The 21,317-nt window shown below is 46.0% G+C and overlaps 1 protein-coding gene across 5 annotated transcripts in view; it reads left to right on the top strand.

Moving 5' to 3' along the window:
* Positions 1 to 21,317, top strand: part of LOC134355407 (prickle-like protein 1) — a 149,986-nt gene that overhangs the window by 124,208 nt on the left and 4,461 nt on the right. For all 5 annotated transcript variants that reach the window (XM_063065239.1, XM_063065235.1, XM_063065236.1 and 2 more), the window contains 4 exons: positions 3,353 to 3,490; positions 6,701 to 6,904; positions 7,902 to 8,088; positions 13,765 to 14,739. In XM_063065239.1, the coding sequence (XP_062921309.1) occupies positions 3,353 to 3,490; positions 6,701 to 6,904; positions 7,902 to 8,088; positions 13,765 to 14,739 (1,504 nt within the window). The remainder of the gene's footprint in view (positions 1 to 3,352; positions 3,491 to 6,700; positions 6,905 to 7,901; positions 8,089 to 13,764; positions 14,740 to 21,317) is intronic.

Here is a 21,317-nt window from a genome sequence, read left to right as displayed (position 1 = left end):
CTGATAAAGACAGAAGTTTTTTCAGTACCGATTAAGGAGTCAAGGTAGAAACAGCTTCTTCCCCTCTACCATCAGATTTCTCAACAGATATTGAACATATGAAGACTACCTCACTATGTTTACTCTCTTTGCACGATTCATTTAATTTTTAAGTGATAGTGGTCACTTCAATAAATAGCCTGTACCTGCTCATTAATATAAATATCTAGTCAGCCAATCATGTGGCAGCAACTCAATGCATAAAAGCATGCAGGCATGGTCAAGAGGTTCAGAGCAAACATCAAAATGGGGATAAAATGAGATCTAGGTGACTTTGACCATTGAATAATTGTTGGTTCCAGACAGGGTGGTTGGAGTGTCTCAGAAACTGTTGATCTTCTGGGATTTCCATGCACAACGGTGTCTAGAGTTTGCAGTGAGTGGTTCAAAAACAAAAGCTTCCAGTGAGCAGCAGTTCTGTAGGTAAAAACACCTTGTTAATGAGAGTTGTCAGAGGAGAATAGCCAGGCTGCTAACAGTAACTCAAATAACCACACGTTACAACAGCGGTGTGCAGAAAAGCATCTCTGAATGCACAATATGTGGAACTTTGAAATGGATGGGCTACAGCAGCAGAAGACCATGAACATAGACTCAATGACACTTCATCATGTGTCTAATAAAGTGGATGCTGACTGTCTATTAATTACTGTAATTTATGGTATATTTTCTGTATTGCACTGTACAATCCACAGTCCATGTTCCAAGCCTTCCTTGGGGTAATGCTTCCCAACTCTTCCTCGGCTACATTGGTGCTGCTTCATGCACCCAGGCTAAGCTCATCAATTTCATCAACTTCCACCCTGCTCTTAAATTCACTTGGTCCATTTCTATCACCTTCCTCCCCTTTCTAGATTTCTCTGCCTCCATCTCTGGAAACAAGCGGTTGACTGACATCTATTATAAACCTACTGATTCACACAGTTATCTTGATTGTACCTCTTCCCACCCATTCTCCTGTAAAAATGCCATTCCCTTTTACTCAGTTCCTTCGGCTCTGCTGCAACTGTTCCCAGGATGAGGCTTTCCTTTCCAGGACATCGTCAAAGAACGGGTTTCCCTTCCTCCACCATCGATGCAGCCCTCACCCGCATCTCCTCCATTTCCCAGACATCCGTGCTCACCCCATCTTCCTGCCGCCTTAACAAGAGTTGCTCTTGTCCTTACCTACTGCCCTATGAGCCTCTGCATACAACACATCATTCTCCACAACTTACGCCATCTCCAAAGGGATCCTACCACTTAACGCATCTTTACCTCCCCTCCACTTTCCACAGGGATCGCTCCCTTGTCTATTCGTCCCTCCCCACTAATCTCTCTCCCGGCATTTATCCTTGCAAGCAGCCTAAGTGCTACACCTGCCCGTTTACCTCCCCCCCCCACCCCCTTTCAGGCCCCAAACAGTCCTTCCAGGTGAGGCAACACTTCACCTGTGAATCTGCTGGGGGGGCGGGGTCACCTATCGTGTCTGGTGCTCCTGATGAAGCCTCCTCTAACATTGCTGAAACCCATCAGAAATTGGGCGACTGCTTCATCAGGCAGCTCCGCTCCATCCACAAAAAGCGGAACTTCATGGTGGCCAAACATTTAAATTCCGATTCCTGTTCCAACATGACAGTCCATGGCCTCCTCAGTGTGGAGGAGCAACACCTTATATTCTTCTGTGTAATCTCCAACCTGATGGCTTGAATATTGATTTCTCCTTCCAGTTCACTCCCCCTACCTGCTTCTATTCCCCACTCTGGCCTTTTACCTATTCTCCCTGGGTCCTCGTCCTCCTCCTCCTCTTTCTCCTATGGTCCACTCTCCTCTCTCAGATTCCTTCACCTCCAGCCCTTGACCTCTCCTACCCATCTGGCTTCACCTATCACCTTCTAGTTTTCTTACCCCCCCCCAACCTTTTTTATTCTGGCACCTTCCACTTTCCTTTCCAGTCCTGAAGAAGAGTCTGAAATTTCGACTGTTCATTCATTTTCATAGATGTTGCCTGACCTGCTGTGTCCCTCCAGCATTTTGTGTGTGTTGATATATAAATACCTAAGATAGATTATATACATAGGATGATTCTTTTTTTGTTCATTTATGGGAATGTGGGTGACGCAGGTAAACCAGCATTTATTGCCCATCCCTCGTTGCCCTTGACAACTAGGGACTTGTGTCCATAAGGTGACACTGTGCACAGGTGTGTCCGTACATAAAGTGACTAATTGGAAACGATAGAGTAGTGCTGCTTGGGGGTGTGGAGGGGTGGGTTAGTGGGTGGAGGTGCTGATCAGCCTTACCCCTTGGGGAAAGTAACTGTTTTTGAGTCTGAAGGTCCTGTCGTGCATGCGACGTAGCCTCCTCCCTGATGGGAATGGGACAAACAGTCCATGAGCAGGGTGGGTGGGTGGGATCCTTCATGATGTTGCTGGCCTTTTCCCAGCATCTTTCTGTATATATGTCCTTGATAGTGGGTAGGCGGGTACCGGTAATGCGTTGGGCAGTTTTGACAACCCGTTTTAAAGTCTTCCTGTCCGCTGCAGTGCAGTTTCGGTACCAGGCAGTGATGCTGTCTACTGTGCAGCTGTAGAATGACATGAGTATTGATGCACGTTGTCCAGCTCGACTCAGTCTGCTCAGAAAGTAGAGGCATTGCTGAGATTTTCCAGGCTGTGTAGGCTGTGTTCTGTGTGATGTGCACTCCCAGGCGTTTGAAACGGCTCGCAGTTTCCACTGTTGTGCCACCGATGTAAAGGGGCTGTGAGCTGTCCCAAAGTCGATAACCATCTCCTTTGTCTTGCTGACGTTGAGGAAGTGGTTATTTGCCTGGCACCAGGCCCCGAGCTCTTCCACCTCCTCTCTGTAAGCCGTCTCATCGACGTTGGTGGTGAGCCCACCGCTGTCGTGCCATCGGCAAACTAGACAAAATTAAGCGTATTTTCAAAGCTCAGAAGTGAGTCGAGCACGCCCTTACACAGAGCTTTGTGTAAATATTGGAACTTGTCCTTTCTAGTATGAAAATAACAGCTAATTCCTAAGGCATAAATGTGCAACCAACCATAATGTAATATCTAATCCAGAGATTCCCATCTTTTCTGTCATGGGGCTTTACCATTAACTGGGGGTTCTGTGGACCTCAGTTGAGAACTCCTGATCTAATTATTCTCTAGTTGGGCTGTAGTGTGGGATTACTGGGTGCTCCGAAACTGTGCGTATCAGCAGGCAGTCCAAATTCACGATCCTTTCACTGGGCAACGAGAGTGAATGCTGACGCCTTCCCTGTCCCCCGTGCGGCCGAGTCCCAGCACTAACAGCTTGTCTCTCCCCGAAGGAAAAGTACTGCCAGTCGCTCAGTGAAGAGGAAAAGATGGAACTGCGCGTTTTCAGCGGACAGCGGAAGAGAGAAGCCCTGGGCCGCGGAATCGTCCAGATCTTCCCGCTAACTGCATCTGGGGCGCTGTGTGAAAAGGTCGGCCATCTGTGTTTCTGGGGTGCAGTGCAAGGGCAGAGCTTTCACTTATTTGATTCAAGATCATAGGTAGCTGAGTCTCAGAAGGAAACAGTTGTTTTAGAGGAATACGGTATGGACGCAGGCCTTTCAGCCCAGTCAATCTTTGCCAACTACTCGGCCTACCGAGAGAGGCCCAATTTGGATTGGCTTTATTTGTCCCGTATATGGTGAAATGCATCATTTGTGTCAATGACAAACACAGTCCGAGGAAGTGCTGGGGACATCTCGCACGCTTCCAGTGCTGATCCGAGCCTTGGAATGTGGGAGGAAACCCGAGCACCTGGAGGAAACCCCCACAGCGACGGGGAGAACATACAAACTCCTTGCAGGTGGCGGTGGGAATTGAACCTTGATCTTATGCTGCAAAGCGTTACACCAATCACTACGTTACCGTGCTGTGTTCCACCCAGATCCCTCCAAGCACCCACCCTTCCATCCACCTATCCAAGTGCATCTTAAATATATTGTACCTGCCTCAAACACTTCCTCAGGCAGCTCGCCCTCAACCACCCTCTGTGTGAAAATGGGCTGCTTTATACTTTTCCCCTCTCACCATAAACCTGTACCACCCGCCCCCCCTAGTTTTGGACACCCTACCCTGAGGAAAGGACTATCCACATTATCTGTGGCTCACATAATTTTAAACATTTCTGTAAGGTCGCCGTTCACTCTCCTGCATTCCAAGGAGTAAAGACCTCGCCCGGCCTACCTCTCTCCATAACTCCAGCCCTCAAGTCCTGCCAGCATCCTTGTAAATCTACTCTGCACCACAGAGTCCTGCAACACAGAGTAGACCTTTTGGCCCATCATGGGTGTGCTGTACATCAGGTACCTATCTGCACTAATCGGAATAAGCAGCGTACAGATCGTAAACCCCTCCACACCCGGGTAAGCACTCAGAGAGACATGACCTGCAATCCTGAACGGACAGCTGGAAAGGCGAGGAGCATGGAAATAGCTCTGCTTTTGGCTAGTATGGCCACAATAAACTGAATGGCCACTTTTGCTGTAAATTATGATTCAAAGTCAATAGTAATAAACCTCAGAAACATCCAGTCAGAATATTTAGTCCTTACCCAGCAAGGTGCCTACCTAACCTAGTCCCAGTTCCAGTCCTTACCCAGCAAGATGCCTACCTAACCTAGTCCCAGTTCCAGTCCTTACCCAGCAAGGTGCCTACCTAACCTAGTCCCAGTTCCAGTCCGTACCCAGCAAGATGCCTACCTAACCCAGTCACAGTTCCAGTCCTTACCCAGCAAGATGCCTACCTAACCCAGTCACAGTTCCAGTCCATACCCAGCAAGGTGCCTACCTAACCTAGTCCCAGTTCCAGTCCTTACCCAGCAAGATGCCTACCTAACCCAGTTACAGTTCCAGTCCGTACCCAGCAAGATGCCTACCTAACCCAGTCACAGTTCTAGTCCATGCCCAGCAAGATGCCTACCTAACCTAGTCCCAGTTCCAGTCCGTACCCAGCAAGATGCCTACCTAACCCAGTCACAGTTCTAGTCCATGCCCAGCAAGATGCCTACCTAACCTGATCCAAATTCTAGTCAATACCCAGCAAGGTGCCTATATAACCTAGTCCCAGTTCTAGTCCATACCCAACAAGGTGCCTACCTAATCTAGTCCAAGTTCTAATCTATGCCCAGCAAGATGCCAACCTAACCTTATCCCAGTTATCTATGCCCAGCAAGGTGCTGACCTAACCTAATCCCAGTTGCCTGTATATAGTCCATCTCCCTCTTAATCTTTTACCTGTCCATGTGCCTTTTAAACATTGGAATTTTACCTGCCTCTGCCAGACAGCTCATTCTGCGTACACACCAGCCTCTTAAAGTCCGCTTTAAATGTTTCCCCTCTCATCTTAAACCTGTGCTGTCTGGTTTTGGACCCCCTTTGCCACCTTTTATATGACCCTCATGATTTTATAAATCTCTGTAAGATCACCCCTCATCCTCCTCCGTTCTAGGGAAAGCAGTCGCAGCCTGTCCACCACAATACACACAAAACGCTGGAGGAACTCAGCAGGTCAGGCAGCATCTGTGGAGAGGAATAAACAGTCGATGTTTCAGGCCGAGACCCTTCATCAGAACTGGAAAGGGGGAAGAAGCCAGAGTAAGGATGGGGGAGAGGTAGGAGGACAAGCTGGCAGGTGATAGGTAAGACCAGGTGGGTGGAGGCTGGGGGAGATGCAGTTGGAAGTTGGAAGGTGATGGGTGGAAAAGGTAAAGGGATGAAGAAAAAGGAATCTGGACAGGAGAGGAGTGTGAACCATGGGAGAAAGGGAAGGCGGAGGGAGGTGATGGGCAGGTAAAGAGAAGGAGTGTGAATGGAACTAGAAAAGGAAATAGAACAAGAGGGATGAGGGAGGGGGAGACTTTACGAGAAGTTACAGAAATCGATGTTCATGCCATCAGGTTGGAGGCTACTCAGAGGGATTATGAGGTCTCACATCCAGATAGAGTACAAAGCATTTGGCTAGTTCCACTCCCCAGCCTTCCCTTGGAAACCTTTCACTTCATGGTTATACTTACCTATCCAACAACAGTCTGAGTTCTGGAGGTCACAGGTCTGTATGTGTGTGTGTGTGAGAGAGAGAGCGAGCGAGAGAATGTGGCAGAACAGCTGGAACAAGTGAAGAATGCCCCCAGAATCAGCAGGTGACAGAGGGCTGGATTCATCGTGAATTCAACTGCTTTGCGCCTTCAACGTCCAATTCATTAATCAAATCATAAAAGACAATTTGTCCGGTTTAGCTCATTCAATGAAAATAATGGATCTTCTCCACCTCCAACAGTGGGAAAGGTGGAGAAACAGAGATAGATGGAGAGGAATATGGGAATCGAGGGGTGGTGAGAAGGAATGGAGGGGGTAGGTGGGGGTGGGGGGATGGAGAGTGGAGAGAGTTAGAGAGAGGGATAGAGAGTTTGGATGGAAAGAAAGGAGTGGAGAGAGAGTTGTTTGAAGAGGGTAAGGAGAGAGTTTGAGGATGATTAGGAGAGGACTAAGAGAGGCCATTGTAGAAGTTAGACCCTGACAGCTGAAGAGATGGAAGATGTTACTCATTAGCCCAGGGTTCGGGTCAAGGTTGAGAGGGGATTGATAAACGAGGGTGAGTATTTGCACGAGGGATGAAGGAGTGACTGTGTGTTTGTGCTTCCTCAGTGTGGAGTGAAGATGAACGGGGGCGATGTGGCCGTCTTCGCTCAGAGAGCAGGGAACCGGACCTGTTGGCACCCACACTGCTTTGGCTGCATCACCTGCCAGGAGCTACTTGTCGACCTCATATACTTCTACCAGGATGGCAAGATATACTGTGGTCGACACCACGCTGACCTCTTTAAACCCCGCTGTGCATCATGTGACCAGGTGAGTGCCCCCCACCCTTTCCAATTTACTCTCCAGGCCCCCTTGCCTTCGCCTTTCGATCTCTAGACGTCTCCCTCAGTCAGGGGCAGAATCTCCTCAGGATGCAGGTTTCTCTTTCCAGTGTTCTGTGTTGCTCTGTTACGGCGATCAAAACACTTCCAGTTTTTAAAGGTTAGATTTCTCTGGCAAACTCGACAGTTTTCAATGGGATTGAAAGGCTTATCCTATGAGGAGCATTTGATGGCTCTGGCCCTGTACTCACTGGAATTTAGAAGAATGAGTGGTGGCCTCATTGAAACCTACTGAATGTTGAAAGGCCTGAACTGAGTGGATGCGGAGAGGATGTTTCCTATAGTGGGGGAGTCAAAGACCAGAGGACACAGCCTCAGAATAGAGGGGCATCCATTTAGAACGGAGATGAGAAGGAATTTCTTTAGCCAGAGAGTGGTGAATCCGAGGAATTTATTGCCGCAGGTGGCTGTGGAGGCCAAGTCATTGGGTATAGTTAAGGCAGAAGTTGATAGGTTCTTGATTAGTCAGGGCATGAAGGGATACGGGGAGAGGGCAGGAGATTGGGGCTGAGAGGGAAAGTGAATCAGCCATGACAAAATGGTGCAGAAGACTCGATGATCCCAATGGCTTAAATCAGCTCCTATATCTTATGATCTTATAATGTTGAGTCTGCTGTTTGGCGTGACCTGCTAATGTAGCACTATTGAAGTGCAGGAAAACTGAGTTGAGTTCCCACTGCTGCCTGTAAAGACGTCTGTACCTTTTCCCCACGATCACGTGGGTTTCCTCCGGGTGCTCTGGTTTCCTCCCACAGTCCAAAGACATACAATACAGGTTAGGAGGTTAATTGGTCGCATGGGTGTAATGGGGCGGCAGCACTGTAGGCCAGAAGGGTTTGTTACTGTACTGTATGTCTAAATTTTTTTTAAAGTGTACTGTAATCATAACGTGTTGCCTTTCTTTTTGCTTCTGCCTGACGTTGCAGTTGATCTTTTCGGAAGAGTGCACGGAGGCAGAAGGCAGATACTGGCACATGGACCACTTCAGCTGTACTGAATGTGAAGCCATTCTTGGAGGACAGAAGTACATTATGAAGGAGGGACAGCCGTACTGCTGCAGCTGTTTCGAAATGCTGTACGCCGAGTACTGCGAGACTTGCAGGGAGATCATCAGTGAGTATACACGAGCGATAGGAAAGTCCAAAGTGCCCCAGGAGATCTTTAAGAACTTAAAAGATTCTGTCCTGATGAAGGGTCTTGGCCCCAACTCATTGAGGGTTTTATTCCCCTCCACAGATGCTGCCTGACCTGCTGAGTTCCTCCAGCATTTTGTGTGTGTCATTGTGGATTTCCAGCATCTGCAGAATCTCTTGTGTTAAAGATTAAGGACTAGATTTTAACTATTGAAACTTACAGTGAAATGCATCGGTTGCATTAATGACCAACACAGTCCGAGGATGCACTGGGGGCAGCCCACAAGCAGGGCCGCGCTTCTAGCGCCAACAGAGCACGCCCACAACTTACTAACTCTAACCTGTACGTCTTTGGAATGTGGGAGGAAACCCACGCATTCAGGGGGAGAACATGCAAACTCCTTACAGACAGTGGTGGGAATTGAACCCAGGTCACTGGCACTGCAGTAGCATTGTACTAGTCGCTACACTACTGTGCTGTTTTTAATCAGAACAAACAAGCTGGAGGCACACGCCTCGCCATAACACCTCTCAAGCCTGCTCTGAGATGCAATCAGATGATGACTTGTCGGATCTTTGAATGAGCTCCACTCCCATCGACCCCGTGACCTTTGATTTCCATGCAATCTAATATTCTAACTTTGCCGAGAATATACTGAACATCCAGAGCACTTTGAGTTCCAAAGAATCAGATATCGCTATCAAGTTCAAGTTTACTGTCATCTGACTGTACCTGTATACAACCAAACGAAACAATGTTCCTCTGGACCACAGTGCACCAGCAAAACATATATCACACACGCACATAAACCAATATATTACCATAAATAAGTTAATAAAATATAATTTAAAATGCACGTAGTGTGAAGCTCACAGCCTGAGGGAAGAAGCTGTTACCCAGTCTGGCAGTCCTAGTCCTGATGCTCCTGTACCTCCTTCCTGATGGTCGTGGGTGAAAGAGATTGTGGGATGGGTGGTAGGGATCCTCAACAATGCTTTGGGCTCTTTGTCTGCAATGCTCCCAGTGTATGTCACAAATGGTGGGGGAGGGGGTGGTGGAGGGAGATTACCTCAGTGGTTTTTATTGTCCTTTGTAGGGTATTGCAGTCCAAAGGCTTGTAGCTTTCATAACACTTCTTTATCCTGGAACCATGCCCTCTGGCTCAAAACAGCCCAACCATGGGAAAGATCCTCTCACCATTCACCCTGCCAAGCTCCCTCACATCTTGTCCTCCAATAAGATGACCTCTCTTGCCTTTAAACTCAATTATGTTCACTTTTTCTTCATAAGAGAGCCTTCTCATTCAGGAGTCAGCCCAGTGAGCCTTCACTGAACCATTTATAATGTTAGAATATCCCTCCTTAAATCTGACGTCCAAACCCATGCAAGTACTCTCTGTGACCTCTCAGAACTCCCTATACCATAGTAAAAAATACTTCCTTATTCCTGCACACCACCCCATTCATAATAAAAGCTGAATTCCATTTTTAATTCAAAATTGTGTACAGTGGCCACTTTTATTGGGTACAGGAGTGGAACCCAGTGTGGCCTTTTGCTGTGCCAGTCCATCCACTTCAAGGTTGTGCTTTCAGAGATGCTCTTCTGCACACCATTGTTGTAACACATGATTATCTGAGTTACTGTCGTCTTCCTGGCAACTTGAACAGTTTGGCCATTGCCCTCTCACCTGTGACCTTGAAAACAATGTGTTTTCACCCACACAATGGCTGGTCATATCATGTTTTTTTTGTTTTATGCACCATTCTCGGTAAAAATCTCTGAAACCCGGATCTGGGCCGTACCCTCCAAATATCCAGACCTGCCTCTGGGTTTTTTGGAACTACCTTACTTCCCATTTGTCTATTTTCTATTTATGATTTATAATTTAAATTTTTAATATTTAACATTTGTAATCCAGGGAGCGGGAAGCGCAGAATCAAATATCGCTGTGATGATTGTACATTCTAGTACCAATTGTTTGGCAACAATAAAGCATAAATCAGCAGTTGCTGAGGTACTCAAATCACCCCATCTGGCACCAACAGTCATTCCACAGTCAAAGTCATTTCTTCCCCATTCTGATGTTTGGTCTGAACAACAACTGAACCTCTTGACCATGTCTGTCTGCTTTTATGCACTGTGTTGCTGCCACATGAGTAGCTGATTAGATATTCGTATTAACAAGCAGGTGTACCTAATAAAGTGGCCACTAAGTTTATGGTGACATTTGTTAAAAAAACTGTCCCAGCTATCTTAAGAATGTGGATTGGAATTTCAATTCATTAAGGATCAAGGATTGACGTTATTCACCATATACATTTACATGTAATAGGAATTTACTGCAGTGTGTCGGTCAGGGTGTAACACGCAACAGAAAAAAGGGTTAAATCACGGATCTGGAATAAAATGTGCATAAATACATAGATACCAGCATCTATTCACAATGTAAAAAGTGGTTTGAAGTATTTACAGTGCAGTGACGAGGGTAATAGGTGGAAAATCAAACTCTGACTGAAACTCCCAACTTCTCGCTGCATCTCTGTTCTTTTTGTCTGTTAAAGCTGATAATTTTATTTGAATAGTGATTGCTGGGCATCATAATTACAGACTTGCCTTTAATCTGAGACCGACAACAATTCACACCATTTATACCGGGCTGTGAAATCAGACACCGAGGCAAAACATGATACACTACAGAAACGAAGAAGCGGGTAATTAATCCAACAAGTTTCAGGAATCTCTTTGGATTTTGAACTTCCGACCTCTTGCATCATGACCTGAGTAGTGACAGGGCAGGTAGAATTCTGGGCTTCCTAGCAAGGTCGTTCGTAGGCAGCCCAAAGCAAAACACTGCAGATGATGCAAATCTGAATTAAAGAGAGAAAATGCTGGAGATACTCAGGCAGCATTGGGTAATTTCTCACCCTCCCCTTCTCGCTTTTTCCATTCCTCATTCTGGTTACCTTCTCACCCCTCCTCTTCTTGCCTGCTCATCACATCCTTCCCTTTCTCCCACAGTCCACTCTCCTTTCCGATCATGAAGAATGCAACTTCTCCAACCCACACAATTAATACTCATTGCAAGACTTATTTAGGGAGTACCCACAGGCGGTATTAGAGAGTGATTGAAAATGCCTGTTTTTACCAAGTAACTAACGTTCAGCTGGTCATAATCAATCTGCTTCTAGTAAACCAGGCCTAAGTAAAGAAGGGAATATTTTCAAAGCATCATTTTTATCCAGCTAACCTCCTTCCCCTCCCCCCTCCTTTTTATTCTGGCGTCTTCCCCCTTCCTTCTCAGTCCCGATGAAGTGTCTCGACTTGAAATGTCGACTAGTCATTCATCTCCATAGATGCTGCCTGACCTGCTGGGTTCCTCCAGAATTTTGTGTGTTTTACTCTGGATTTCCAGCATCGGCAAAACCTCATGTTTATCTTTCATCACAGCTGATTTTCTGAGTGCTTCCAGAATCTCTCTGTTTTCATTCCATTCTGAGATGGTGTGCGCACGTATCTAACTGTAAAACCAAGCCAGTCAATTATAGCCATAAGCATGTAATTAGAATTTGTTTTTTTTAACGTCACAGGCACAATACAGTGAATCGCTCTTGTTTGCATGCCATCCAATCAGATCCTTTCATGCAGCTGGTACAAAATTTTATTTTATTTTTAAGAGATGCAGCATGGTAACAGGCCCTGCCTGTCTATGTGACCCATTAACCTACCTACCTGTACATTGTTGGCATTTGGGAGGAAACTGGAGTCAAACTCCTTACAGACCGTGGTGGGAATTGAACCTGCATCGCTGCTGCTGTAACAGTGTTACGCTGGAAGGGGAAACAATAACAGAATGTAGACTATAACAGACACAAAATGCTGGAGGGACTCAGCAGGTCAGGCAGCATCTATGGAAATGAAACACAGTTGACGTTTTAGGTGAGGACTGAAAAGGAAGGGGAAAGATGCCAGAATAAAATAGTGGGGGAGGGGGAAGAGGTTAACTGGAAGGTGACAGGTGAAGCCAGGAGGGTGGGAAAGGCCGAGGGCTGGAGAAGAAAGAATCTAATAGGAGAGGAGAGTGGACCACAGGAGAAAGGGAAGGAGGAGTGGACAGATGAAAAGATGGAGGCCAGAGTGGGCAGTAGAAAGGGGAAGGGAAAGGGAACATTTTTTTTTCCCAGAAGGAGAAATCGATATTCATGCCATCAGGTTGGAAGGTACCCAGACAGAATATGAGGTGTTGCTCCTCCACCCTGAGGGTGGCCTCGTCATGGCACAAGAGGAGGCCATGGACCGGTATGTCAATGGGAATGGGAGTCAGAATTGAAGTGTTTAACCACCGTGAAGTTCTCCTTTTATCGGATGGTGATGGAGGATGCAGATATAGCACTAGAGTTACAGAGGAAGGGCAGTGCAGAAACACAACGAGATAGACAGAGAGATCAAGGGTTTGGCTTTATAGTCCAAGGGATTCGTCCTAATTTGGAGTATTGGGTGCAGTTTTGGTCACTGACATACTGGAAAGATGTAAATAAGATTGAAAGAGTACTGAGAAAATTTACAAGGATTTTGCCATGACTGGAGGATCTAAATTATAACAAAGGATTAAATAGATTAGAACTTTATTCTCTAAAATGTAGGAGAATGAGGGGAGATTTGATAGTGGTATGCAAAATTAGGAGGGATATAGACAGGGTAAGTGCAAGCAGGCTTCTTCCATTGAGGTTGGGTGAGACTACAACTAGGGGTCATGGGTTAAGGGTGAAAGGTGAAATGTCTAAGGGGAACATGAGGGGAAACTTCTTCACTCGAGTGTGGAACGAGTGGTGCACGCGATCTCGATTTCAACATTTAGGAGATAGGTACAAGGATGGGAGGGGCATGGAGGGCTATGGTCAGGTGCAGGTTGATGGGACTACACAGTTTAAATGGTTTGGCATGGACTAGATGGGCTGAAGGGCCTGTTTTTGTGTTGTGCTTTTCTATGACTCCAATCTTTCTTTATTAATCTTTTCATTGATTTAAAAGGAGCATATTTCAAATATATGTATCAGTAACAATATAAACAGAGATTAAGATAGGCATTGTCAAAATCATAGATATTGGTAAACTAGTACAAAATATACAATTTTAAAAAATGAAAATAACAATTCTCCTCTTACCAGTTTGTGAAGAGAAAGGGAAAAACATTGTGTTTTAAATGAAAAGAAAAAAACCCAATACACTGTAGAAAAAAAAACAGAAAAAAAGGGACTGGGAAGTCCATGTTGAGGATAGGACCAAAAAAAAAGAAAGAAAGACTTTCTGATCAAATCTAAAACTTTGAAAAAAAGATTGAAAGAGTAATAAATCAAATTTAATGAAAATATTGGAAAAAAAGGTCACCAGATTTGCTCAAATTTAAAGGATGTATCAAATGTCCGACTTCTTATTCTCTCTAAACTTAATGGAGGAGAGACTCTAATCTCTTAACAGCAGGATTGCGGCTGGTGGTACATGCCTTCATGTTTTTGTATCTTCTGTCCGATGGGAAGGTGTGGCTTTGTTACCATGGTGACATTTTTTTGGGTTCTATCTGCTCACTGTATGGTTGTGCTTTGTTAAATATTCCATATTGTTCCACGGTGTAATAGTATACTAACAATCTATCAACAGGTATTGACTATGGACAAATCACCTACAGTGGGCACCACTGGCATGCAACCAGCTCTTGTTTCTGTTGTTCTCAGTGCCAGAAGCCTCTCTTGGGATGCGCCTTCACCTACAGGCAGGGCCAGGTCTTCTGCTCGATCCTGTGCAGCCAAGCGGAGGAGCCTGCCGGCTCCGATTCCTCGGATTCCGCGGTTCAGTCGACGCAGTCCCAGGAATCGAGCTGCATCTTCGGTCTTGGAGGGGACCGCGCGGCCACTGGTGCTTCCGGCAGCTCCTCGCCCGAGAACCCTCACTGCCGCCAGACCGCCGGGACACTGCCCGCGGACCGCGCAGAGCCCCGCCTCCAATGGGGGGACGTCCCCAGTGGTAACGGTGACCTTGTCTTGGCTCTCAACAGCCGGTGCAGGAGTCCTGTCCAGATCCAACAATGGCAGACCAGCTACAAGATGGCTGAATCTCGGGGTGGAGAAGAGAGGGTAGAGGCGTTGCACTCGAACTGCATGCCGGAAGAGAGGGGGCGTCCAGTCGGAATATTGAACCAGAATCAGGAACTACTAAATGGAAGTAGCCCATCGGTAATGTCCTGCAACTTCAGTTGGCTTAAAGGTGGACTGGAGAATGCCATGAAAGTTATTGACCATACTGCCATTGTAACTAAAGGGCAGGATGACTGGTCTGTTGACAAGCAGGCTGGGGCCACAGAACTTCCTTCTCTCGACCAGAGCCCGCCGTTCAGGCGGCAGCCAGACACTTACTGCTCTCAGCAGGTGAGCCGGCCTGGGGACGTGTCGGAAGGCTCCATCAACACCACGCGGAACAAACACAGCCAGTGCTCGGACACTCAAAGTGGGACGGAAAATCACACACAGGATCAGCAGGGAAAGACAGGAAGTTCACCGCAGAGCTCGCGAGACAAGATGACGGGGCAGAAAACTGGAAGAAGCCAGCTGGAATTCTCAGCAACCAGCCAGAGCACAGGTAATAAGGTTAATCCAAGATCATCTTATTCACCATATTCATTTATATTCTGTATATTAAGAATTTTCTGTAGTGTGTTGGTGCAACTTTCAAAAAAAACATTTAACAATTATAAAGAATGAAGAATTATATTAAATAAAACATAAAGAAATGGAATAAAATGTGCATAAATACATAAATACCAGCATGTATTTACAATGTAACCAGCATTATAAAGGTAGTTTAAAGTGTTTACAGTGCAGTGATGGGTTAATAGAGAGGGATGGAGAGGACGTATTTTAATGGATGAATCAATGGAGACCTCATTGGTCCCTAATTAAACAGGGCATCAAAGGTCATGGGAGAAGGCAGGGAAATGGGGTTGAGAGGGAAAATAAATCAGCCGTGATGGAATAGCAGAGCAGACTTGATGGGTTAGATTAGATTATGAGGACACTCAGTCCTCCTTTATTGTCATTTAGAAATGCATGCATTAAAAAACGATACAATGTTCCTCCAGAAAGATATCACAGAAACACAGGACAGACCAAGACTAAAACTGACAAAACCACATAATTACATATAGTTACAGCAGTGCAAAGCAATACTGTAATTTGATAAAGAGCAGACCATGGGCACGGTAAAAAAAGTCTCAAGTCCCGATAGCCCCATCATCTCACGCAGACGGTAGAAGAGAGAAACTCTCCCTGCCATGAACCTCCAAGCGCCGCAAACTTGCCGATGCATTGGAAGCACCCGACCGCAGCCGACTCTGAGTCCGTCCAAAAACTTCGAGCCTCCGACACCGAGCACCATCTCTGCCGAGCACTTCGACCCCGCCCCGGCCGCCGAGCAACAAGCAAAGCCGAGGACTCGGGGCCTTCCCCTCCGGAGATTCTGGACCACACAGTAGCAGCAGCAGCAAAGCAGGCATTTCAGAAGTTTCACCAGATGTCCCTCCGTACTGTCACGTCTGTCTCCATCAAATCAGGATTGTGCACGGCACCTACTTGACAGATAACAGATACCATTCACCGGAGTGGCCGCTGCGCGCTGCGTCGCGTCGCCATCTTCTCCTCCCTCCTATGACTGCCCCTATGCCTTATGGTATAGAGAAAATAGGAGAAGGGAGAGAAGACACCCCCTCTGGCATATGGTCGTGTAATAGATTACTGAGCTAGGATCCAGAAGTATTAAGTATTGATCAAATCCTATTACAGCTGCTAGTAAATTTAAACTATTAATTAATCCAGTTTTAACATCTAGAATGAGCAATTTGGTACAAAGACATAACTGAGTCAGAGTCCACAGAGTAATACTCTATGGAAACAGGCCCTTCAGCCCAACTTCTGCATGCCAGCCACAGCATCCTCCCTGCTGGTCCCAGTTGCCCACATTCAGCCCATATCCCTCCAAGCCCCTACCCTCTATGAACCTACCCAAAAGCCTCTAACGTGTTCCAATTGTACCCACCTTGACCACTTCCTCTGGCAGCTCATTCCAGCTCACTGCCCTCTGTGTAAAGAAACTATCACTCAAAGTTCAAAGTAAAGTTTATTATCAAAGTACCGATATGTCACCATATACAACCCTGAGTTTCATTTTCCTACGGGCATACTCAGCAAATCTATAGAATAGTAACTGTAAACAGGATCGATGAAAGATCAAGTAGAGTGCAGAAGACAACAAATTATATGTACATGCAAATATAAATAAATAGTAATAAATACCGAGACATGAAGTAAGATAAAGAGTCATTAAAGTGAGATCATTGGTTGTGGGAACATCTCAATGGGTGAGTGTAGTTATCCTCTTATGTTCAAGAGCCCGATGGTTGAGGGGTAGAAACTGCTCTTAAAGCTGGTGGTGCAAGTCCTGAGGCTCTTGTTGCCTTCTTCCTGATGGAAGGAGTGAGGAGAGAGCATGGCCTGGATGGTGGGGGTCTCTGATGATGGATACTGCTCTAGCATCATTAGTTAATTTTAAATTTCCCTTCACTATATAGTTGCATATATTTCTTGCAGAAGATAAAATTTAATTCATTACTTGTACAATATCCATGACTTACATTAATACACTTCATATTCATGTAAGAGGTTTCTTTTTTATATGTCACTGCATAGTCTAATTAAAAGGGCTTCTTTGTTATGTTAACTGCTGAGGAAGTCCTCCCGCTAGCAGTTTGTTTTGGATTATCTATTGATAAGAGGACGAATGAACCAATTGGGATAGTTGTTATGCTTTTGGTGTGTCTGTAAGATATTGTATGCGCAGGGTTTTTGGGGAGAAGGCGGGAGAGAGAGACAGAGGATAGACCAGATGCTGTGAGTCCACTAACGGGGTAAGACCTCGAGCAGGAGTCCGAGGTCCAGGGTGAGGAGAGGAGACGGAGACGGACTCGTGTGGAGCGTCTGGTCGACCACTGTTGTTGGTCCCAGGCGGCCGGTCGAGGTGGTCCGAGGGGTCGCAGGGTGAAGAAGAAGGTCCTTGAGCTCCAACGGTTTGTGCACAAGGATACTGAACTTTGATAAGTGTGGCGCCTTTTATTTTATTCTCTATTAATTATATAGTTCCAGTAATATCTATAAACTGTAAATCATTTAATTGTATCTGGTGTATTCTCTGTTATTAGGGCGGGGTGGGGTACATCACACAGCATCCACACAAATTAATTACCCAGTTTGGCAGGGCCGAGGGCTGTTTCCCTAGACGACAGCGAGACGAGCGACCCTGAGGGTAGCCAGGGGGGCTACATTCACATTACTGAACACAAGGGATTCTGCAGATGCTGGAAATCCAGAGCAACACACACAAAGTACGTTTCCTCTAGTGGGAGAGTCTAGGACCAAGGGTACAGCCTCAGAATAGAGGCACTTTCATTTAAAATGGAGATGAGGAAGAATTTCTTTAGCCAGAGAGCGGTGAATCTGTGAGCGGTGAATCTGTGGAATGTGTTTACACAGGCGGCTGTGGAGGCCAGTCCATTGGGTGTATTTAAAGCAGAGGCTGATAGATCTTGATCTGAATGTCAGGGTGTGAAACATTGCAGGGAGAAGGCAGGAGGACAGGGTTGAGAGGCAAATGGATCAGCCATGATTAAATGGCAGAGCAAACTCAGTGGCCCTAATTCTGTTTCTGTGTCTCGGGGGGCTAAAATGACTGAATTATGGACTCTTTCGATTTTGTGGTTTTGCTCATTCTTTCTTGTTGCCACTTGCATGATTCTTTTTGCGAAGAGGGGGTTGATGTTTTTCTTTGAATGGGTTCCATGATTTTCTTTGTTTCGTGGCTGTCTGTGGACAAGATGAATCTCAGGGTTGTATACTGCATACATACTTAGATTATAAATGTGCTTTGAATGCTGGAGGAACTCAGCAGATCGGGCAGCATCTATGGAGAGGAATAAACAGTCGTCGTTTTGGGCTAAGGCCTGATGAAGGTTCTCAGGCCTGAAACACCTCCATAGATGCAGCCTGACCTGCTGATTGCCAGCAGCATTTTGTGTGTGCACCTACTACTAAAGATTTACAGTCCTTAATGTTGGTCAGGCCTCATCTTACTGTCTGACTAGGCGTAGATTTTGTCTTTGATTGTAATCACAGTCTACCCATTCAATGTGCTGTCAGGTGAAGCTGTTGTTTACCGAGCTTTGTAAACTTTCAGTTTAATCAGATCTCGGTTTCTGAAAGAGTAACAGATTAATGGAATAAGTAGACCGTGAAGAATACAGAGGCAAGGCACTCCTCATCCCCCACATGGCAATTCTTTCCACTTGCGTGCGTAGTGCAGCTCTTAAAGACACTCCAGGCACTCGACGTCATCCAGCAGAAAGCAGCCCACTCGACTGGCTTTCCATCCGACACGCTAACTATTCATACCCTCCGCTACCTGTGCCCCGTGGCTGCGTGTGTACTTTCCAGAAAATGCCTGTGGTTACTCATTCTGACTCACCTAATCACCTTCCCCATCCACAATTTCTACCGCCACGGAGCTTGCATTTCTATAGCGCCTTCCACCACCCATAAGATCATAAGACGGGGGAGCAGAATTAGGCCATTCAGCCCATTGAGTCTGCTTAGCCATTCCACCATGGCTGATTTATTATCCCTCTCAACCCCATTCTCCTGCCTTCTCCTTGTAACATTTGACGTCCTTACTAATCTAAGATCCTATCCACCTCATTTTAAATATACCCAATGACTTGGCCACCACAGCTGTGTGCGGCAATGAACGGACGATGCTGAGGATGTTCTACGAGTCTGTGGTGGCCAGTGCTATCATGTTTGCTGTTGTGTGCTGGGGCAGCAGGCTGAGGGTAGCAGACACCAACAGAATCAACAAACTCATTCGTAAGGCCAGTGATGTTGTGGGGATGGAACTGGACTCTCTGACTGTGGTGTCTGAAAAGAGGATGCTGTCCAAGTTGCATGCCATCTTGGACAACGTCTCCCATCCACTACATAATGTACTGGTTGGGCACAGGAGTACATTCAGCCAGAGACTCATTCCTCCGAGATGCAGCACAGAGCGTCATAGGAAGTCATTCCTGCCCGTGGCCATCAAACTTTACAACTCCCCCCTTGGAGGGTCAGACACCCTGAGCCAATAGGCTGGTCCTGGACTTATTTCATAATTTACTGGCATAATTTACATATTACTATTTAACTATTTATGGTTTTATTAATATTTATTATTTATGGTGCAACTGTAACGAGAACCAATGTCCTCAGGGATCAATAAAGTATGACTATGACTATGAATTCCACAGATTCACCACCCTCTGGCTAAAGAAATTCCTCCTCACCTAAAGGAATGTCCTTGTATTCTGAGACTGTATCCTCTGGTCCTAGACTCCCCCACTATAGGAAACATCCTCTCCACATCCACTCTATCTAGTCCTTTCAACATTCGATGGGTTTCAATGTGATTCCCCCCTCATCCTTCTAAATCCTAGCCTCATACAATAAGCCTTTCAGTTTGGAATCATTCTTCTGAACCCTCTCCAATGTCAGCACACCCTTTCTTGAATAAGTGGTACAAAACTGCTCACAATAAGTGAAGCTTGTCTCATATCCTTGCTTTTATATTCTAGTCCTCTCGAAATGAATGCTAACATTGCATTTGCCTTCCTCACCATCATCTCAATCTGCAAATTAACTTTTAGGGAATCCTACACAAGGACTCCCAAGTCTCTTTGCACCTTGGATTTTTAAATTTTCTTCCCATTTAGCAAATAGTCAACGTTTTTATTCCTTCTGCCAAAGTGTATGACCATACACTTCCCGACACCGTATTCCATCTGCCACTTCTTTGCCCATTCTCCTAATCTGTCCAAGTGCTGCTTCCTCAACACTACCTGCCCCAGACGCGGCCACAAAGCCACCAGTTCTGTCGTCCAAATCACTGATGTACAACGTAAAAAGAAGCGGTCCCAACATTGACCCCTGTTGTTTTCATAATCTAGTATCTGAGTTCATGATGAAATGGGAAATATGTTGCTAATTGTCTTTATTTAAATTAACCGTTATTAGAGTCCGTGGATGAGTCAAAGTTTGTTTTTATGTTTTTTTTTACATTTGGAAAAGGAGAAACAGTCTTATTGACAGGGCTGCACCCGTTAATGGGACGGGCTGAGGCAGGCTCTGTGACTCAAGAGTCTATCGTATAGCAAGCTAAATCACAGGTGACAGAGCGGTGAAGAATGCTTTGACAGTGGTGTCACAGGGAGCTAAGTGGGTGAAAAAGCCATTTAACATACTGCCCGTCAGTCAAGGTACTGAGTACTGAGTTGAGACCCGATTCTGCAGTTGTACATTCAGAGGCTACTCTATCAGGTACACCTGCTTGCTAACGCATCTATCTCATCAGCCAATCATGTGGCAGCAACTCAATGCATAAAAGCATGCAGACATGGTCAAGAGGTTCAGTTGTTGTCCAGACCAAACTTCAGAATGGGGAAGAAAGGTGATGGAAGTGACTTTGACTGTGGTATGATTGTTGGTACCAGACTGGGTGGTTTGAGTGCTCAGGAGCTGCTGATCTCCTGGGATTTTCACACACTGTGTAGAGTTTACAGAGAATGGTGCGAAAAACAAAAAACATCTGATGTGGCAGTTCTGTGGGTGAAAACGCCTCGTTAATGAGAGAGATCAGAGAATGGCCAGACTGGTTCAAGCTGACAGGAAGGTGACAGTAACTCTAACAGTCGCGTGTTACAACAGTGGTGTGCAAAGAGCATCTGTGAATGCACAACACGTCACACTTTAAGTGGATGGGCTACAGCAGCAGAATCTAAAGGCTGATTTCTACTTGTGCGTCAGCTCGACGCCATAGCCTACGCAAGTGGCCTACTTGAGTTGTGAGCATTTATGCTTGTGCGCTGGTGTGTCTGCGTCGCTCTGCAATTTGGGCATGTCGCGCAGGCGCACACACACCTGCCCCTGCAAGGCTTCATGGTCACGGTAGTCTTTCTCAGGGTAAACAAGTTTAAAGTGAGCGTCTTTTTTCGTAAAAGCAAAATGTGTCCTCCATAATTTCAGAGGTCTGTAAAGCTTTATGGAAAGCGTTGCAGCCAGAGTTCCTTCCCTGCCCTTCAGTCG

Source organism: Mobula hypostoma, chromosome 13, assembly GCF_963921235.1.
Source record: "Mobula hypostoma chromosome 13, sMobHyp1.1, whole genome shotgun sequence".
NCBI lineage: Eukaryota > Metazoa > Chordata > Chondrichthyes > Myliobatiformes > Myliobatidae > Mobula > Mobula hypostoma.
Note: the sequence above shows the minus strand (reverse complement) of the source record. Positions and strands in the feature narration are given on the sequence as shown.